Source organism: Lissotriton vulgaris, chromosome 1_2 (genome assembly GCF_964263255.1).
Source record: "Lissotriton vulgaris chromosome 1_2, aLisVul1.2, whole genome shotgun sequence".
NCBI classification, from domain to species: Eukaryota; Metazoa; Chordata; class Amphibia; order Caudata; family Salamandridae; genus Lissotriton; species Lissotriton vulgaris.
The window spans coordinates 293,662,720-293,676,694 of NC_141686.1; the positions used below are offsets into that span (position 1 = coordinate 293,662,720).

The 13,975-nt window shown below is 43.8% G+C and overlaps 1 protein-coding gene across 1 annotated transcript in view; it reads right to left on the reverse strand.

The window, feature by feature from the left end:
- Positions 1-1,144: 1,144 nt before the first annotated feature.
- Positions 1,145-13,975, reverse strand: part of LOC147736527 (MLX-interacting protein-like) — a 172,934-nt gene continuing 160,103 nt past the window's right edge. Inside the window, exon 18 of the mRNA XM_086953266.1 lies at positions 1,145-2,641. Coding sequence (XP_086809392.1) covers positions 2,520-2,641 — 122 coding nt within the window. The 3' untranslated portion in view covers positions 1,145-2,519. The remainder of the gene's footprint in view (positions 2,642-13,975) is intronic.

Sequence of the window (13,975 nt, forward strand, 5' to 3'; positions counted from 1 at the left end):
GCGTCCCTCACCTAAGGTAAAAAGGCTTGCAATGCCCTTATTGGGGCCTTATTGGTTCCCTTGCCCTGCACAATGAAGGACCAGAATACATCAACAAACGAATGACATTCCACTAGCCAAACAAACACCTGCGATCCGCCTCCCTTTTCCTCACAGACACCCCCCCTGGATTCGCCGATCCAACAGAAGAGGTTGCTCCTTCTCTCACCTGGTGGCCAAAGCCTGGACCACTTTCCCCTACACCTCAGGAGTGTCGCATCGCTCCGGGAATTCAGAATAAGCCTCATAACATGGTTGTCCGAATAAACGGAGAACCGCGAGTAGTTAGCAACTCTAGTTCTTGAGACCCTCATGTATGATTTGCCATGCTTTATAAATTCTGATTGAATGATTAATTGACCTCAGTTTAACAAGCCTGTAATAATCACCTCTATCAGAAAAATCTGGGGATCGGGAAGGTCACAACTTATAGGGGAAAGCTCCCCACACTGGAAAAATAATGCTATCTTAATAGTGGCTTGGTCACTCAGAGTCTATAGGGTTTCTTCTACTGCCAACCTGTGAATCTCATTTACCCCGACTCTCTTCCCACCTCCCTTGTGAAGGCACCACCCCCTCCTAAGCATTGCTTATGGGTGTCTAGATGAAAGTCAAAATGCCTCAGACATGGGCTGACCTGGACAGACCCCTGCACGGAAGCAGGGGGTTGCCTCACAGATTTAGGTGCAGATTCAGCCCTACACTTGCGTTCTCTAATTCAGTTGGAAGTGTGTATCCCTTTGTGTCTCAGATTCATGCAAAGAGATGTCTTTTCCCCACAGCCGTCATTCAGGATTTAACCAAAGGCCCCTAGTAATTTGTGTCCTCTGTGCTAGGCTTTGTCCAGAATGATGCTAATTCATAGTCTATAGGGAACCTCTGTCCTTGAGCTCCATATTTGTTCCAGTACAACAGTTTTTTACATTTTAAAAACTATTCTAGATTGAATCTCTAGGCAGCAGGAATATCTCACGTGTGCACATATACAATAGCTTTGTGCTGCAAAATAAACCCTCTCTTTCTTACCTGTGATCATCAGAGCAGATAAAGACACCAGCACTCCTCAAAGATACCGCCCACGCCACCCCACCGCCCCTCACAAATTACCAAACCACAGGTTCTTTTATTCTTAAAAAACGTATTTAAAAGGCAGACATGTTTTACATGCATAGTGTTTGCACAAAAGGTGGCACAGTTTAGACCCCTCTGCTTCCCTGATGGCCCTAAATGTGCTGAGCACATTAACTTTGTTCTGGACGAATAGTTTTTGAGTGCATTTGGGCCCTTGTTGTCCTGTTATTCTTCTGTGTAGTGACCGTCGCAAAAACAAAGGGCCAAGAGCCCTGAAGGCAAGAGGTTGGTAGAATCATAGAATGTGAACAAACCACCTCCGAATGATAACGTTTAAAAAAAAAACAGCTTATTTTTCTGTGCTTCAGCGATCAGAATTAGCTTAAAAAGAAATATTTCATTGATCATTTCTAAGCTGACCATATCGTAGGTCACTTCTGTTGCTGCATGAACGCCTGTAGACTCAGGATTCTTCTCTCATGCATGCACTCCAGCTGCTTCCCCCATGCAACGCGTAAAGCTGCTTCATCTTGGAGACCTTTCCATAGAGAAGGCAATTAGAGACGGTTGCCTAGTGGTAGCCACTTCTTTCCTGCTGTGTGCTTCTTGAAGCCCTTCTTCTCCATCTCGCAGTCTTTGTTCGGTCAGGACACTGCAGGTGGAAGTGTCCTGATGAATGAAGGCCTTTAGAGAAGGATGCCAGTGATAGCCACTTTCTTGTTTCTGCTTGCTTCTTGAAGCCCTTCTTCTCCATCTCGCAGTCTTTGTTCGGTCAGGACACTGCAGGTGGAAGTGTCCTGATGAATGAAGGCCTTTAGAGAAGGATGCTAGTGATAGCCACTTTCTTGTTTCTGCTTGCTTCTTGAAGTCCTTCTCCTTCTCGCGGTCTTTGTTCTGTGAGGATACTGCAGGTGTAAGTGTCCTGATTTGTCCCCCTTCTGCATTACATGCATTCTGTCTTTCAGCTCATTTTTAATGATGCCAAGCAGTATCCTATACTGCACAGTCTCCCTTTAATTTCCTGGTCAATGTTCCATCACTTAGGCTCTCTTTTGTTCTGTTGTGCAATATCAGCCAGTGCATTCTGTGCAGACCTTCTCGCTGTTCTACTCAACTTACTAAATGTGTACCCAAGATGTGGATATGTGTAATCTCACGTTCACAGTGTTGGGGGCACGGAGCATCCCCCATCTTATTTTCAAGTCCAAAGACTTTAGGATAAGAGGAGAGAAAGCAAGGCAGGCTCCATTGAAGGCAGGTCTCTGGTCTGTATGTCCTTGCAGAGGGCTGCTGTGCCCAGACAGCTCTTCAGTGGCAGGTTTTCTGCAGGCATATCTTCCCATCAGTATCTGGTAAGTAGATCCTCACTGAGGGCCAATTACAGGTGTCTCCTTCGTGGCTTCAGTCCACTAGCTGCTCCCTTTGCCCGGGCTGCTCTTGGCAACGGCCTGTCGGGCCTGTTCAGGGAGGCGGCCAGGGTTGGACAGGATAGAGGTCACCTTGATGATCTGAAGGAGTGATGAACTGATGGCTAAAAGGTGAGGACAGATAAAAGGGGTGTGTGAATGAGTGAAAAGGGGGGATGGGAAGGTAGAAGAAAGGGAAAGCATTTACGCATATCGGAGAGAAGCCATAGATTACGAGTATGGAAAAAGCCACAAACAAAATGGGAGATAGTTCATGGAGAGGGCAGGAAATATAAAGCAGTTGAAGGAGATAAAAGGAGGAAAGACAATGGAGAGTAAAACCACCAGAAGTAAAGAGGGGAAGTGGAGAAAAGATGGCAGAAGATTAGCAGCAAACGAGCAAGACAGCACCAAATAGGACACAAAGGAAGAAAAAGAGAAGAAACAAGGGAGAGAGAAACAAAAGAAAAATGATGGAAAGAGGACACAATGTGGAAAGACATGTTTAGAGATTGACAAAAACAGTGCAACGACAATGAAAGAAGAAATTATTTAACAAAAACAGAAAAAAGAGGAAAAGAGGATCTCAAGGGAAAGCATGAGTGGATTTCCAAGTGGCGAAAGGCAAAGGCACATAGAGCAAAGAGTTAGATGTAGTGAAGTGAGAGGAGGGTTAAGAGGTGTAGGAGTTGCAGAGGCAAAGGAGGGAGAGTGCCAGAGTCGCAGGAGAGAGTGCAAGAGTCGCATGAGAGAGTGCAAGAGTCGCAGGAGAGAGTGCAAGAGTCGCAGGAGAGAGTGCAAGAGTCGCAGGAGAGAGTGGAAGAGTCGCAGGAGAGAGTGCAAGAGTCGCAGGCGAGGGTGCAAGAGTCGCAGGCGAGGGTGCAAGAGTCGCAGGCGAGGGTGCAAGAGTTGCAGGCGAGGGTGCAAGAGTCGCAGGCGAGGGTGCAAGAGTCGCAGGCGAGGGTGCATGAGTCGCAGGTGAGAGTGCAAGAGTTAAACATGAAGAAAAGAGAAGAAAATTGTACAGAGGTAGAGTAGGTGAAATCAAAGGGTGACGAATGTTAGTCATATGAAAGGAAGAAAGTTGTGCGAATTGGAGGTGTAAAAAGGGAGGATGAGTTTGAATAAGGAAAGGGATCACGCAAGAGAGAAAGAAGGAAGAATACAACAATTAAAAAAATGCATCAAAGATAAGCGAAAAGGCGATTCAGAGCCAAGCTCAATCACATGTTACTTTCAGCACACTGGTCAAGAACACTTGCATTAATGTTTCATACACCCTAGACTCCTAGAGGACCTCCAAAGACACTTACAAATTCTAAAGACCTTGTCTATGAATTAAAGCCAATTGATGGCTTCAGAAAGCGATCTTGCCCTGAACTTTTTCTCTTCAGCCTGGTGTTTTTCCTTCATTGACATCGCCTCAATGATTGTTCAAGCACACTAGAACTACTCCCAGTATTTAGCATTTTTCATGACTACAGAGTTATGCTCCGCGATCAAGAGGACACAGAAAGTGTACCCTCAGTCTGAGTGAGAGTGTCTACCCCTATCTTAACCTAGCCTGTGCGCTGACTGTCTGTCCTGGTAATAGAATTATGGAGTAGGGACTCTGGCCTTTTACCTGTGACACAGTGGGCAGACTGGCTACTGGATCTTCCCCTAAAACCTCCATTCAGTCCCTAAAACTTGGGTTCCTCGTCTCACTGATGTTTGGGACATGTCCGAAGGACACCTGGCCATGCATTTGGGAAAGTAGAATTATGAAAGGACTGGTAAGTGCTGGAATCTGTTTAACCCAATGTGCACCTTTTGTAAAAAATGTAGGGCTTCCTTTGGGTTGGCTGGTACAAGTCCATCTCTCATGAAAGCTGTTGTACCCGGTGGGTGGGTAAATATCAAGCCTATTTCCCTTGTCCCTATGAAGGGTTCCCCTGAGAGAAAACCCTAGACTCTGCCCAGTGTCCACACAGAGGCCGGATTGAGTTCAGTTGTTACGTAGATTCACCTCTATCAGGGGGCTCAGTTGTCAGGAGGGATGGCTACAACACATGAAATAAAGTAGGGGTGGATTTTACTTCTGCAGCAAAGATGGGTACTAGGGTGGCTACCCACCCACTCTACACTATGTACAGGAATGCTTCACGATGTCCCAGCCTGGGCCAGGCGTAACAAAGGCAAAGTAACTCAATTAAGGCAGACTACCTGCAATGGTACACGTAAAGAGAACTATGGCCTCTGACTGTTCCTCCACCTTTAGTCATGACCTTAGCTGGGTTGAAAAAGCAGCAGGCACTCACACAAAAAGGGTACATTTTGGGGGTTCCTTGGCAACAGAGCTCCGTATTGATAACTACAAAAACGTACACGATTACCAACCACACTAAGGAAAAGAGAAGGTCACGTATGGCTGTCTTGTAATATGGGGTTACGCCCTATTTTGATGGCCAGATAGGACGTGGGAAACGTTTTTTTTTTTAAACAAGTAGATCGGACCACATTATTTTGGTTCCAGCTATTTATTTAGCAGATTAAGGACCAGTGGAATTGCTTTATCTTGGTCCTGGCTATATAATTGCCATTATTTAAACACCTTTTATACAGTTGTATAACATTCAAATGCATGCCAAAACATAAAACGATGCACTTAGTGCTCAAAACAAATCAATACATAGGAGGAAAAGGAAAATGCTACTTACCAGTATGCATCTGTTCTTGGCATGTAGAGCTGCAGAGTTACCCACTGTGCATAGATCGCCACCTAGTGTTGGGCCCGGATGTTTGAAGTTTGTTGTTGTCCTAAAAAGTTCTTTGGAAGTCAAGAGATAGGTGACTCCTCCTTTGGACCACATTGCGCATGGGCATCGGCTCCATCCTCAGATTGTTTTTCGCCATTAGCGAAATGATGGAGCTTCGCAAGAAAAGGAAGGAAGGATGTCCATGTAAGATGTATCTAATTAAGATAATACTGGAACAGACAAGGGTAGCCGGGGAGGCGGGTGGGCGTGGGTAACTCTGCAGCTCTACATGCCAAGAACAGATGCATACTGGTAAGTAGCATTTTCCGTTCGAGGCATATGAGCAGCAGATTACACACGGTGCATGGATTGTATAGCAGTACCCACTCTTAGCAGCCACCACCCCGATCTGTTGCAGTAGTTTGAAATAATGTTTTGAGAACACCCTGGCCCACATTAGCTTGTTGTTAGGTTTGCACATCTACACAATAGTGTTTTGTGAATGTGTGCGGTGTAGACCATGTAGCTGCTTTGCAAATGTCATCTAGGGGAATGTTCCCTAAAAATGCTATTGAAGCCCCTATTTTCCTTGTAGAGTGGGCTTTAGGAGGAACAGATAACATACATTTAGCTTTGTGGTAACAAATCTGTATGCATTTGACAATCCATCTAGCTATCCTAGATTTTGAAATGGGATTACCCTTATGTGGTGGTGAAAAAGCTGTTTTGTCTTACGAAAGGGTTGTGTTCTCTCGATGTAGTATAGCAATGCTTTTTTGACATCTAGGGTTTGAAAAGCTCTTTCTGGCTGCGAGAAGAAAACGGGCAGTTCCACAGATTGCTTGAGGTGGAATGGAGAAATGACTTTGGGCAGGAATTTTGGATTAGTACGGAGAATGACCTCATTATTATGCATTTGCAAGAAGGGCTCTTGAATGGTTAGTGCTTGTAGTTCACTAACTCTCCGCAGAAAAGTAATAGCTACTAGGAACGCAACCTTCCATGTCAAAAATTGTAGTTCACATTTATGTAAGGGTTCGAAGGGAGGTCGATTAGCCGTGTGAGAACAATGTTCAAATTCCACACTGGTGAAGGTGGTACTCTGGGAGGAATTATTCTTTTAAGGCCTTCCATAACGGCTCTCTGAACAGATAGATGCCGTCTGTTTTGCAGATATGCTGCTATTGCAGCAAAATGCAGACTAATAGACGTGTAGGCTAAGTTACATCTTTGGAGGTGCAGTAAGTATCCTATGATGTGTTGAATAGACACGTCTAGGGGATTAATATTGTTGTTGTGACAATATATTACAAAGTGTTTCCACTTAGCTGCATAACATGCTTTAGTGGTTGGACGTCTATCTTCTTTTATGACATTCATGCATTCTGGAGGAAGGTTAAGATATCCAAATTCTAGGATTTCAGGAGCCAGATCGCAAGGTTGAGCTGAGCTGGGTCCAGGTGCCTGATCTCACCACGGTTCTGTGTTAAAAAGCGTGGAGACAGGTATGGGTTTTGGTGCGGTACTACAGACAGTTGTAGCAGTGTGGTGTACCACGGCTGTTTCGCCCATGTTGGAGCAACTAGGATAAGGGTTAGAGAATGCTGCTGTAGTTTGCGAACTACTAGTGGCATGAGTGGTAGAGGTGGAAAAGCGTACGCAAATTTGTTTGACCAGTTCAGCCATATCGCATTGCCTTTGGACAGTGGGTGTGGATATCTGGCGGCAAAGAGGTCTATCTGAGGTTGTCCCCACATCTGAAAGAATGGTTGAAGAACTTGCGGATGAAGTTCCCACCCGTGGATCTGTTGTGTCTGACGGCTCAACAGATCGGCTATGGTATTTTGTACTCCTGGGACATGCTGGGCTAACAGGAATATGTTTTGAGGTATAGCCCACCGCCATATGTTTTGTGCTAGATGAGAGAGTAGCAGGAAGTGTGTTCCGCCCTGTTTCTGTATGTAATACATGTGTATACATCTTCGTCGCCAATTTTGTAAGAATCCAGTCCAATTTATATGAAAAAGAGGATTTATTGTAGAAGAGGAACACAGTACAGCAACTGCTCAGCAGAACAGGTCCAGTACAAAGCCACCCATGGAATGTAGAATATACAAACCATGGTAACAGATTGCAATACAAGGTTTAAGGGTAAACCTATAACTAATAGCATTTAAAGGAATACACCATAAAATATGTAAACATAGTATGAAATACAACACCATGGCTGTCATGTTGTCCGTGCGGACTAACACAGCTTTGTTTGATACGTGCTGTTGGAAAGCTTTCAGAGCTAGGAATATAGCGAGTAACTCCAGATGATTGATGTGGAGTAATTTTTGTTACGGTGTCCACCTGCCTTGCAGGTTGTGTTGCAGTAGGTGGGCTCCCCAGCTGGAGAGCGATGCGTCTGCTGTCAAGATTATCTGAGGAACTGGCTCTAGGAACGGTCGTCCCTTGGAAAGGTTTTTGGTGTTCCACTACTGCAGAGATCGATGAGTCCGACCGTCTAACAACACTAGTTCTGGTTCCATTGACGTTATAGGCACTCTTGTAGAGGACGCATTTGAAGTCTGGCATGGGGCACTATGAAAATGCAGGAGGCCATCATCCCTATGAGCTGCATGAACAGTCGTGCTGGAAGGAAGTGTTGTGGCTGAAACTTTGTGAGAAGAGTTTGCATGCTGGCTATCCTTACTGGAGTGGGATAAGCTAGCACTGTTGAGGTGTTTATTGTGGCACAGAGGTACTGTTGTTCTTTGGCTTGTTGCAGATGAGACTTGGTGTGGTTTATTGTGAACCCCAAGTTGTGGAGCAGCTGGATTGTGGCATGAGTGTGTTCCACACACTGGTTGTATGAGCTGGCTTTTATGAGCCAGTCGTCGAGGTACGGGAAGACGTGGATGTGCTGTCTTCTACTACTACTGCTAGGCACTTGGTGAATACTCTTGGTGCTGTTGTGACTCCGAATGGGAGTACTTTGAATTGATAGTGCTGCCCGTCTATTACAAATCTGAGATACTTCCTGTGAGCTTTGTGAATGGGAATTTGGAAGTATGCGTCCTTGAGATCCAGAGTAGCCAGGAAGTCGTTTTGTAACAGGAGAGGAAGGACTTGTTGGAGTGTGACCATGTGAAAATGGTCTGACTGTATGTATATGTTTAGCGGTCTGAGGTTCAGAATAGGCCTTAGATAGCCGTCCTTCTTTGGGATAAGAAAGTATAGGGAATAAACCCCCTTGTTTTGTTGGTGCAGAGGAACTGGTTCTATTGCGCTTTTTTCTAGCAAAGATATTACTTCTTGCTTTAACAGTGATAGATATTCTTGTGACATTGGACACTATTTGGGTGGTATGTTTGGGGGGTAGATGTTAGTTCTAGACAGTAACCCGACTGAATAATTTGTCGCACTCACCTGTCTGATGTGATGTTGGTCCAGGCAGGAAGGAATTGTTACAGTCTTCCCACCACCTTTCTGGTAGCCCCTAGTAATTGTGGGTTGGCTAGGGGTCTTGTAGGAAGTGGAGGGGCTTTCGGAAGAGTATCCTCTTGCGTTGACTCTATATGATGAGCGACGAACAGAACGTCTGGGAGCTTGCTGCTGCAAGGCTCCCATAGATTTTGCTGTGTCAGTGTGTTTTTTCATTTTCTCTAAAGACACATCGACATTAGGGCCAAATAAAAGTGTCTCATCAAATGGCTGATTAAGGATGGAATTGTGTACCTCAGGTTTAAAACCTGAAATACGTAGCCAGGCATGTCTATGCAAAAGGGTACTGGTATTGATTGCCCTTGAGGCAGTATCTGCAGCATCTAGGGCACAACAAATGGAAGTATTAGTATTATTTTACCTTCTTGTATGAGTTCATTGGCCCTATTTTTATACTTCTCTGGTAGATGCTGCATTCTGGACTCCAGTTCATCATAATGTGCCCTGTCATATCTTATCCAACAACGCTTGAGTATTGGAAATGCGCCATATGTTAGCTGCCTGTGACGCTGTGCGCTTACCAGAGGCTTCAAGGAGTTTAGATTCCTTTTCTGGTGGTAAGGCCTCACCTGATGTCAGTGAATTAGCACATTTACGTGCATTAGATACTACTAAAGAATCTAATGGTGCTAGACCTCTAATGTAAGCTGGATCTGTAGGGGCAGCTTTGTATTTTTTCTCAATGCTTAGGAGTATGACCTTTCGAAATGTCTTTTACCGGAACGTGTTTTTTCGGTTCCGGGTGTTTTTTCAGCTACGAAGCGTGTGAGTCGGGACCTTTAGGTGGTTTTTTACTTGGCTCCAAGTGCGGTTTTGGCATCGATGAGCCGGTGTCAGTCTTCGGTGCCGAGTGCTTAGGTGTCGGAGCAGTGGCCGGCATGATTGAGGAAGATGGCTTCTTTCTTGGTGTCTGTATGGGATCGGCACCGGGAATAGGCTTACTCGAGCCTGAGCTGCCTGAAGGCTTAGTAGGCTTCTTTGCCGGGCCCGAAGGCGGGCGTGGGAAGCAGTCTTCCGGTGTGCACCCGGGCCCAAAGGTGAGGGTGTGATCGAAGCCTTTTTTGAAGGTGTCGAGGAAGGGTTGGGGTCGACGGTCTTACTTACGACCCGTTGAGCTAGAGTGATGTCCTCGACGTCTGAGTCTTCGGCATCAGAGGAGCTGGCACTTTCTTCGGCCCGCTGGTTTTCTGGCATATCAACGCCTTCTTCAAAGATGTCGTCGGGAATCAACGCTGACGAGCGAGCCATTGTTCTTCGAGCTCGTAGGCCCCGAATCGTCTTTTTGGAGCGGAAAGAGGCACAAGCGGAACAGTCTTTGGCCTTGTGCTCCGGTGAGAGGCAAAGGTTGCACACCTCATGTAGATCTATGTGGGGTAACTTCGACCCACATTGATGACACTTCTTGAATGGCCTCCTTTCCATGCGATCAAAACAATACCTTCAAACTGGGTTAGGATTGCGTGCTGCAGGAAATTCGGTTCCAAACCAGAGCACAGGATAAACATCCGAGCCCGATGGCGGAAAAAAACAATCTGAGGATGGAGCCGATGCCCATGCGCAATGTGGTCCAAAGGAGGAGTCACCTCTCTCGTGACTTCCAAAGAATTTTTCAGGACAACAACAAACTGCAAACATCCGGGCCCAACACTAGGTGGCGATCTATGCACAGTGTGTAATCTGCAGCTCATATGCCTCAAACCAATTATTTCTATAAGCAAATGCATAAATCACATTGATCAAAAGTGCAAAAATCACATTACACCTACAATTTGTCAAGATCCAGGTCATACAGGAACTCTATTTAAGAGAGCTACTTAAATGACTTTGTTTAGAGTTCTTTAAACCATGGGGCTAAGCTCAAGGACTGTGAGGGATATGTTTTTAGTTGATTATGAAATGTCGCCCATAGGCAAGATCAGGATAGACAGCCCTCATAGTGCCACAGAAAAATGCTGACGCGATTCAAATTCCTGTATTATCAAGGGATTATCTTCAGGGCAAATTGACTCGGTGTAATCTGAAATATTTAAGGAAAGTTAAAAATAATTATTAAAATTAAACCCTTTTCTGAATAGGGTACTGCTTTTTGTCTCAATTATTAGTAAGGTAGAAAGACCTGGACCGTAACTTGTGATTCAATAGCTTCTTGTGATTGAGGTATTTAGGAGTTCTGCAGGGATAAGAAAAGAAAGGGGTTGTTTTTTATCTGAAAGCGGGGGGGGGGGGGGGGGTTGGGGGGGAAATTTACTCAATTATTTGACAAGAGGACCTATTGCTGAGCTGCTTACTAGTTTTGTCACTCGTACTGTAGAAACTCCATGTTCTTCAATGTTTATAGTGCTCTTTTTCTACTGCTAGCGGTGTGCTGAGTATGTCTTCACGACTTTTGCCATCTCTGAAAAGTAAGAGAGTTCACAGTGTTACTTATTTATCCGTTGAGTCAGATTTTCTAATTTTACGACTATTACGAAACATTGTATTTAACTCACATTCTGGATGCTTCTTTGTTGCAATGTTTTAATCCTTACTGCAACGCGACAAATGATCAATGAATAGGTATGCTTGTACGATGTCTGTATCGCCAACTGTTCAGAGGTCTGAAAGCTAAAAAGAGCACGCTTACATTAATACGCGGTTTAAGTTTACTTTGTCCTCTACTATAGCTTCGGCTCACAATGCAGAATGTCGGTAAACTCACTTAGTTAAGCACTGCAGTAGCACAGACTCTTGGCTCTGTCTTTTCTCGGCTTAGCTCCCGGAGGACTCCTGACCCAGTTCCGGTTTGTAGCGTTCCTTTTGAAATGGTCATGTGACTTTTGCATATTTAGTGGAAAGCTTCCAAACATTATATATCCTGTGAATTCTTTCATTTACAATGCTTGACAACCTTTATGGATGGATGAAGTCTATATTTTGAATTTTGTCGATTGTGAGACACTTGTTCTATGGACTGGGACATGGCCGGTCCCCTTGCAGATAAAAATGGTGCATTTTGGGTATTGTAGTTGTTTCTAGAGATTTAAAATTTATTCGGGTGACATTTTCGTTAGTTCGGTCATCTCATTCAACCACGTCTGGGTGCTGTTAAATTTTAAAATGAGGTATGTTTCTGTTTTTAGTAGTTGAGTTTCTATGTCTCCTCCTCTCGGTGACTGTTTGGGCGCTGATAGGATTGTCCAAGTGAATTCTCGTTTTGTGTGTTTTTTTCTCCACAAAGTGGGACACCATTGGGGCTGTCAAAACTTGTTTTTTAATTCTGGATCAATTCTTTGATTCACTTGTTGAATTGTTTTACCGATGTATCGTTTAGGACCAGGAAATCTGATGGCATAAATTGCGCTTTTTGTTTTGCAATTTGAAAACTCTTTATGTGTCCATTTATTTGCATCATGGGTGAATTCAATACCTTCTATTGTACTGGAACAGACCGAACAGTTTCCGCATTTGTGGTACCCCTCTATGGGTGTCATATTCCACTGGGCTCGTAGATCCTTCTTCAATGATTTTGGTGCTATGTCTGCTCGAATAATGCTTTGACCGATGCTTTTGCCTTTTTTCATAGTGAATAAAGGTCTTTCTAATGGACATTCAAGCCCAGAAAGAAGGTGCCAATTGCTGAGGATTATGTAACGGTATTTAATAGTGTGTGGACCAAATGTTGTTACACAAACGAGTTTCTCAAGAGGTTTTTTAGAGGTTTTCTTGAATAGATCTTCCCTTGGTATGTACCAAGCCCGTTTAGTGACATGTTTCAACAGTTTGCGTGGGTAACCTCTTATTTTACGTTGGTCGCACAGTACTTCCGCATGTATCATGAAGTCTTCTTTTTTGTGCAATTGCGTCTTATGCACAATAGTTGGCCATACAGGAGGTTGTCCCTTAGGCTCCTCGGATGGGAGCTTTGGTAATGTAAGATCGTATTTGGATCAGTGGGTTTGCGGTGAAGTGTAGTCATTCATTTTTGTTCATAAGGTATTACTTCAACATCTAGAAAAGTCAGGTTTGTCTTACTTTTGTTCATACTTCATTTTATATCTTGATGACGATTGTTCAGCCAGTCAAAAAAGGATTGTAGTTGCTCCTTTGTACCATTCCAGAGGAACCACACGTTGTCTATGTATCTATACCTCTGTTGTATTTGTCCTTAAAATGGATTGTTATTGTGAATGAACTTGTCCTCAAAGCAGGCCATAAACAGGACCGCCATTTCTGGGGCAAAGGGACATCCCATTGTGGTCCCTTTTATCTGCATGTATCATCAAATTTGAAATAATTTCTCTTAAGAGCAATTTCTGCTATCTTCCACATAGCTTCTGTGGGTTATCTGTGAGGCATGTTCCTGGTTTCTAAGTAGTGCTCCATAGTCTGTAGGGCTTCCTCCTGTGGGACTTGAGTATATAGAGAAGTGACGTCCAGTGTGACCATCCACTGGAGGTCGCTGTCAAATGGATGGTCCTCTATTTTGGTGATGAAATCCATTGTATCCCGTATATACGATGGTACTTGCTGGATTAATTGTTTTAAGAAAACATCTACATATTTGGCAATAGGCTCTGGCGCTGAATCGCAGCCAGAGACAATAGGTCTACCAGGCGTTTTTTTTAGGCTTTTGTGTATTTTAGGTAAAAAGTAGATCACAGGAACTCTGGGATGGCCTTTCTTTATGATTTTAAATTCGTTATGGACCCCGTATTCCATCATCCATTCCAAACTCTTGAACCACAAGAAACAGTCCAGGTATTTCTATCTTACTGAATAATTGAGACAAAAAGCAGTACTATATTCAGAGAAGGGTTTAATTTTAATAATTTTAAATATTTCAGATTACACCGAGTCAATCTGCCCTGAAGATAATCCCTTGATAATACAGGGATTTGAAAAGCGTCAGCACTTTTCTATGACACCATGAGAGCTGTATATGAAATTTCGCCATTATAGAAATAATTGTTTTTATCCCATGTATTAATTTGTTATGAGCACTAAGTGTATAGTTTTATGTTTTGGCATGCATTTGAATGTTATAAAACATGAATAACAGGTCTTTAAATAATGGCAATGATTTAGCCAGGACCAAGATAAAGCATTTCCATTGGTCCTTAATCTGCTAAATAAATAGCAGGAACCGTCAGATCTTTTTTCAAAATAAATTGAATAGTACAATGGCAGGGTGGCACAGACTAAACAAAGGAATGCAGAGGATGTTTGCCTGTACAGCACTATTCTGTAGAGATG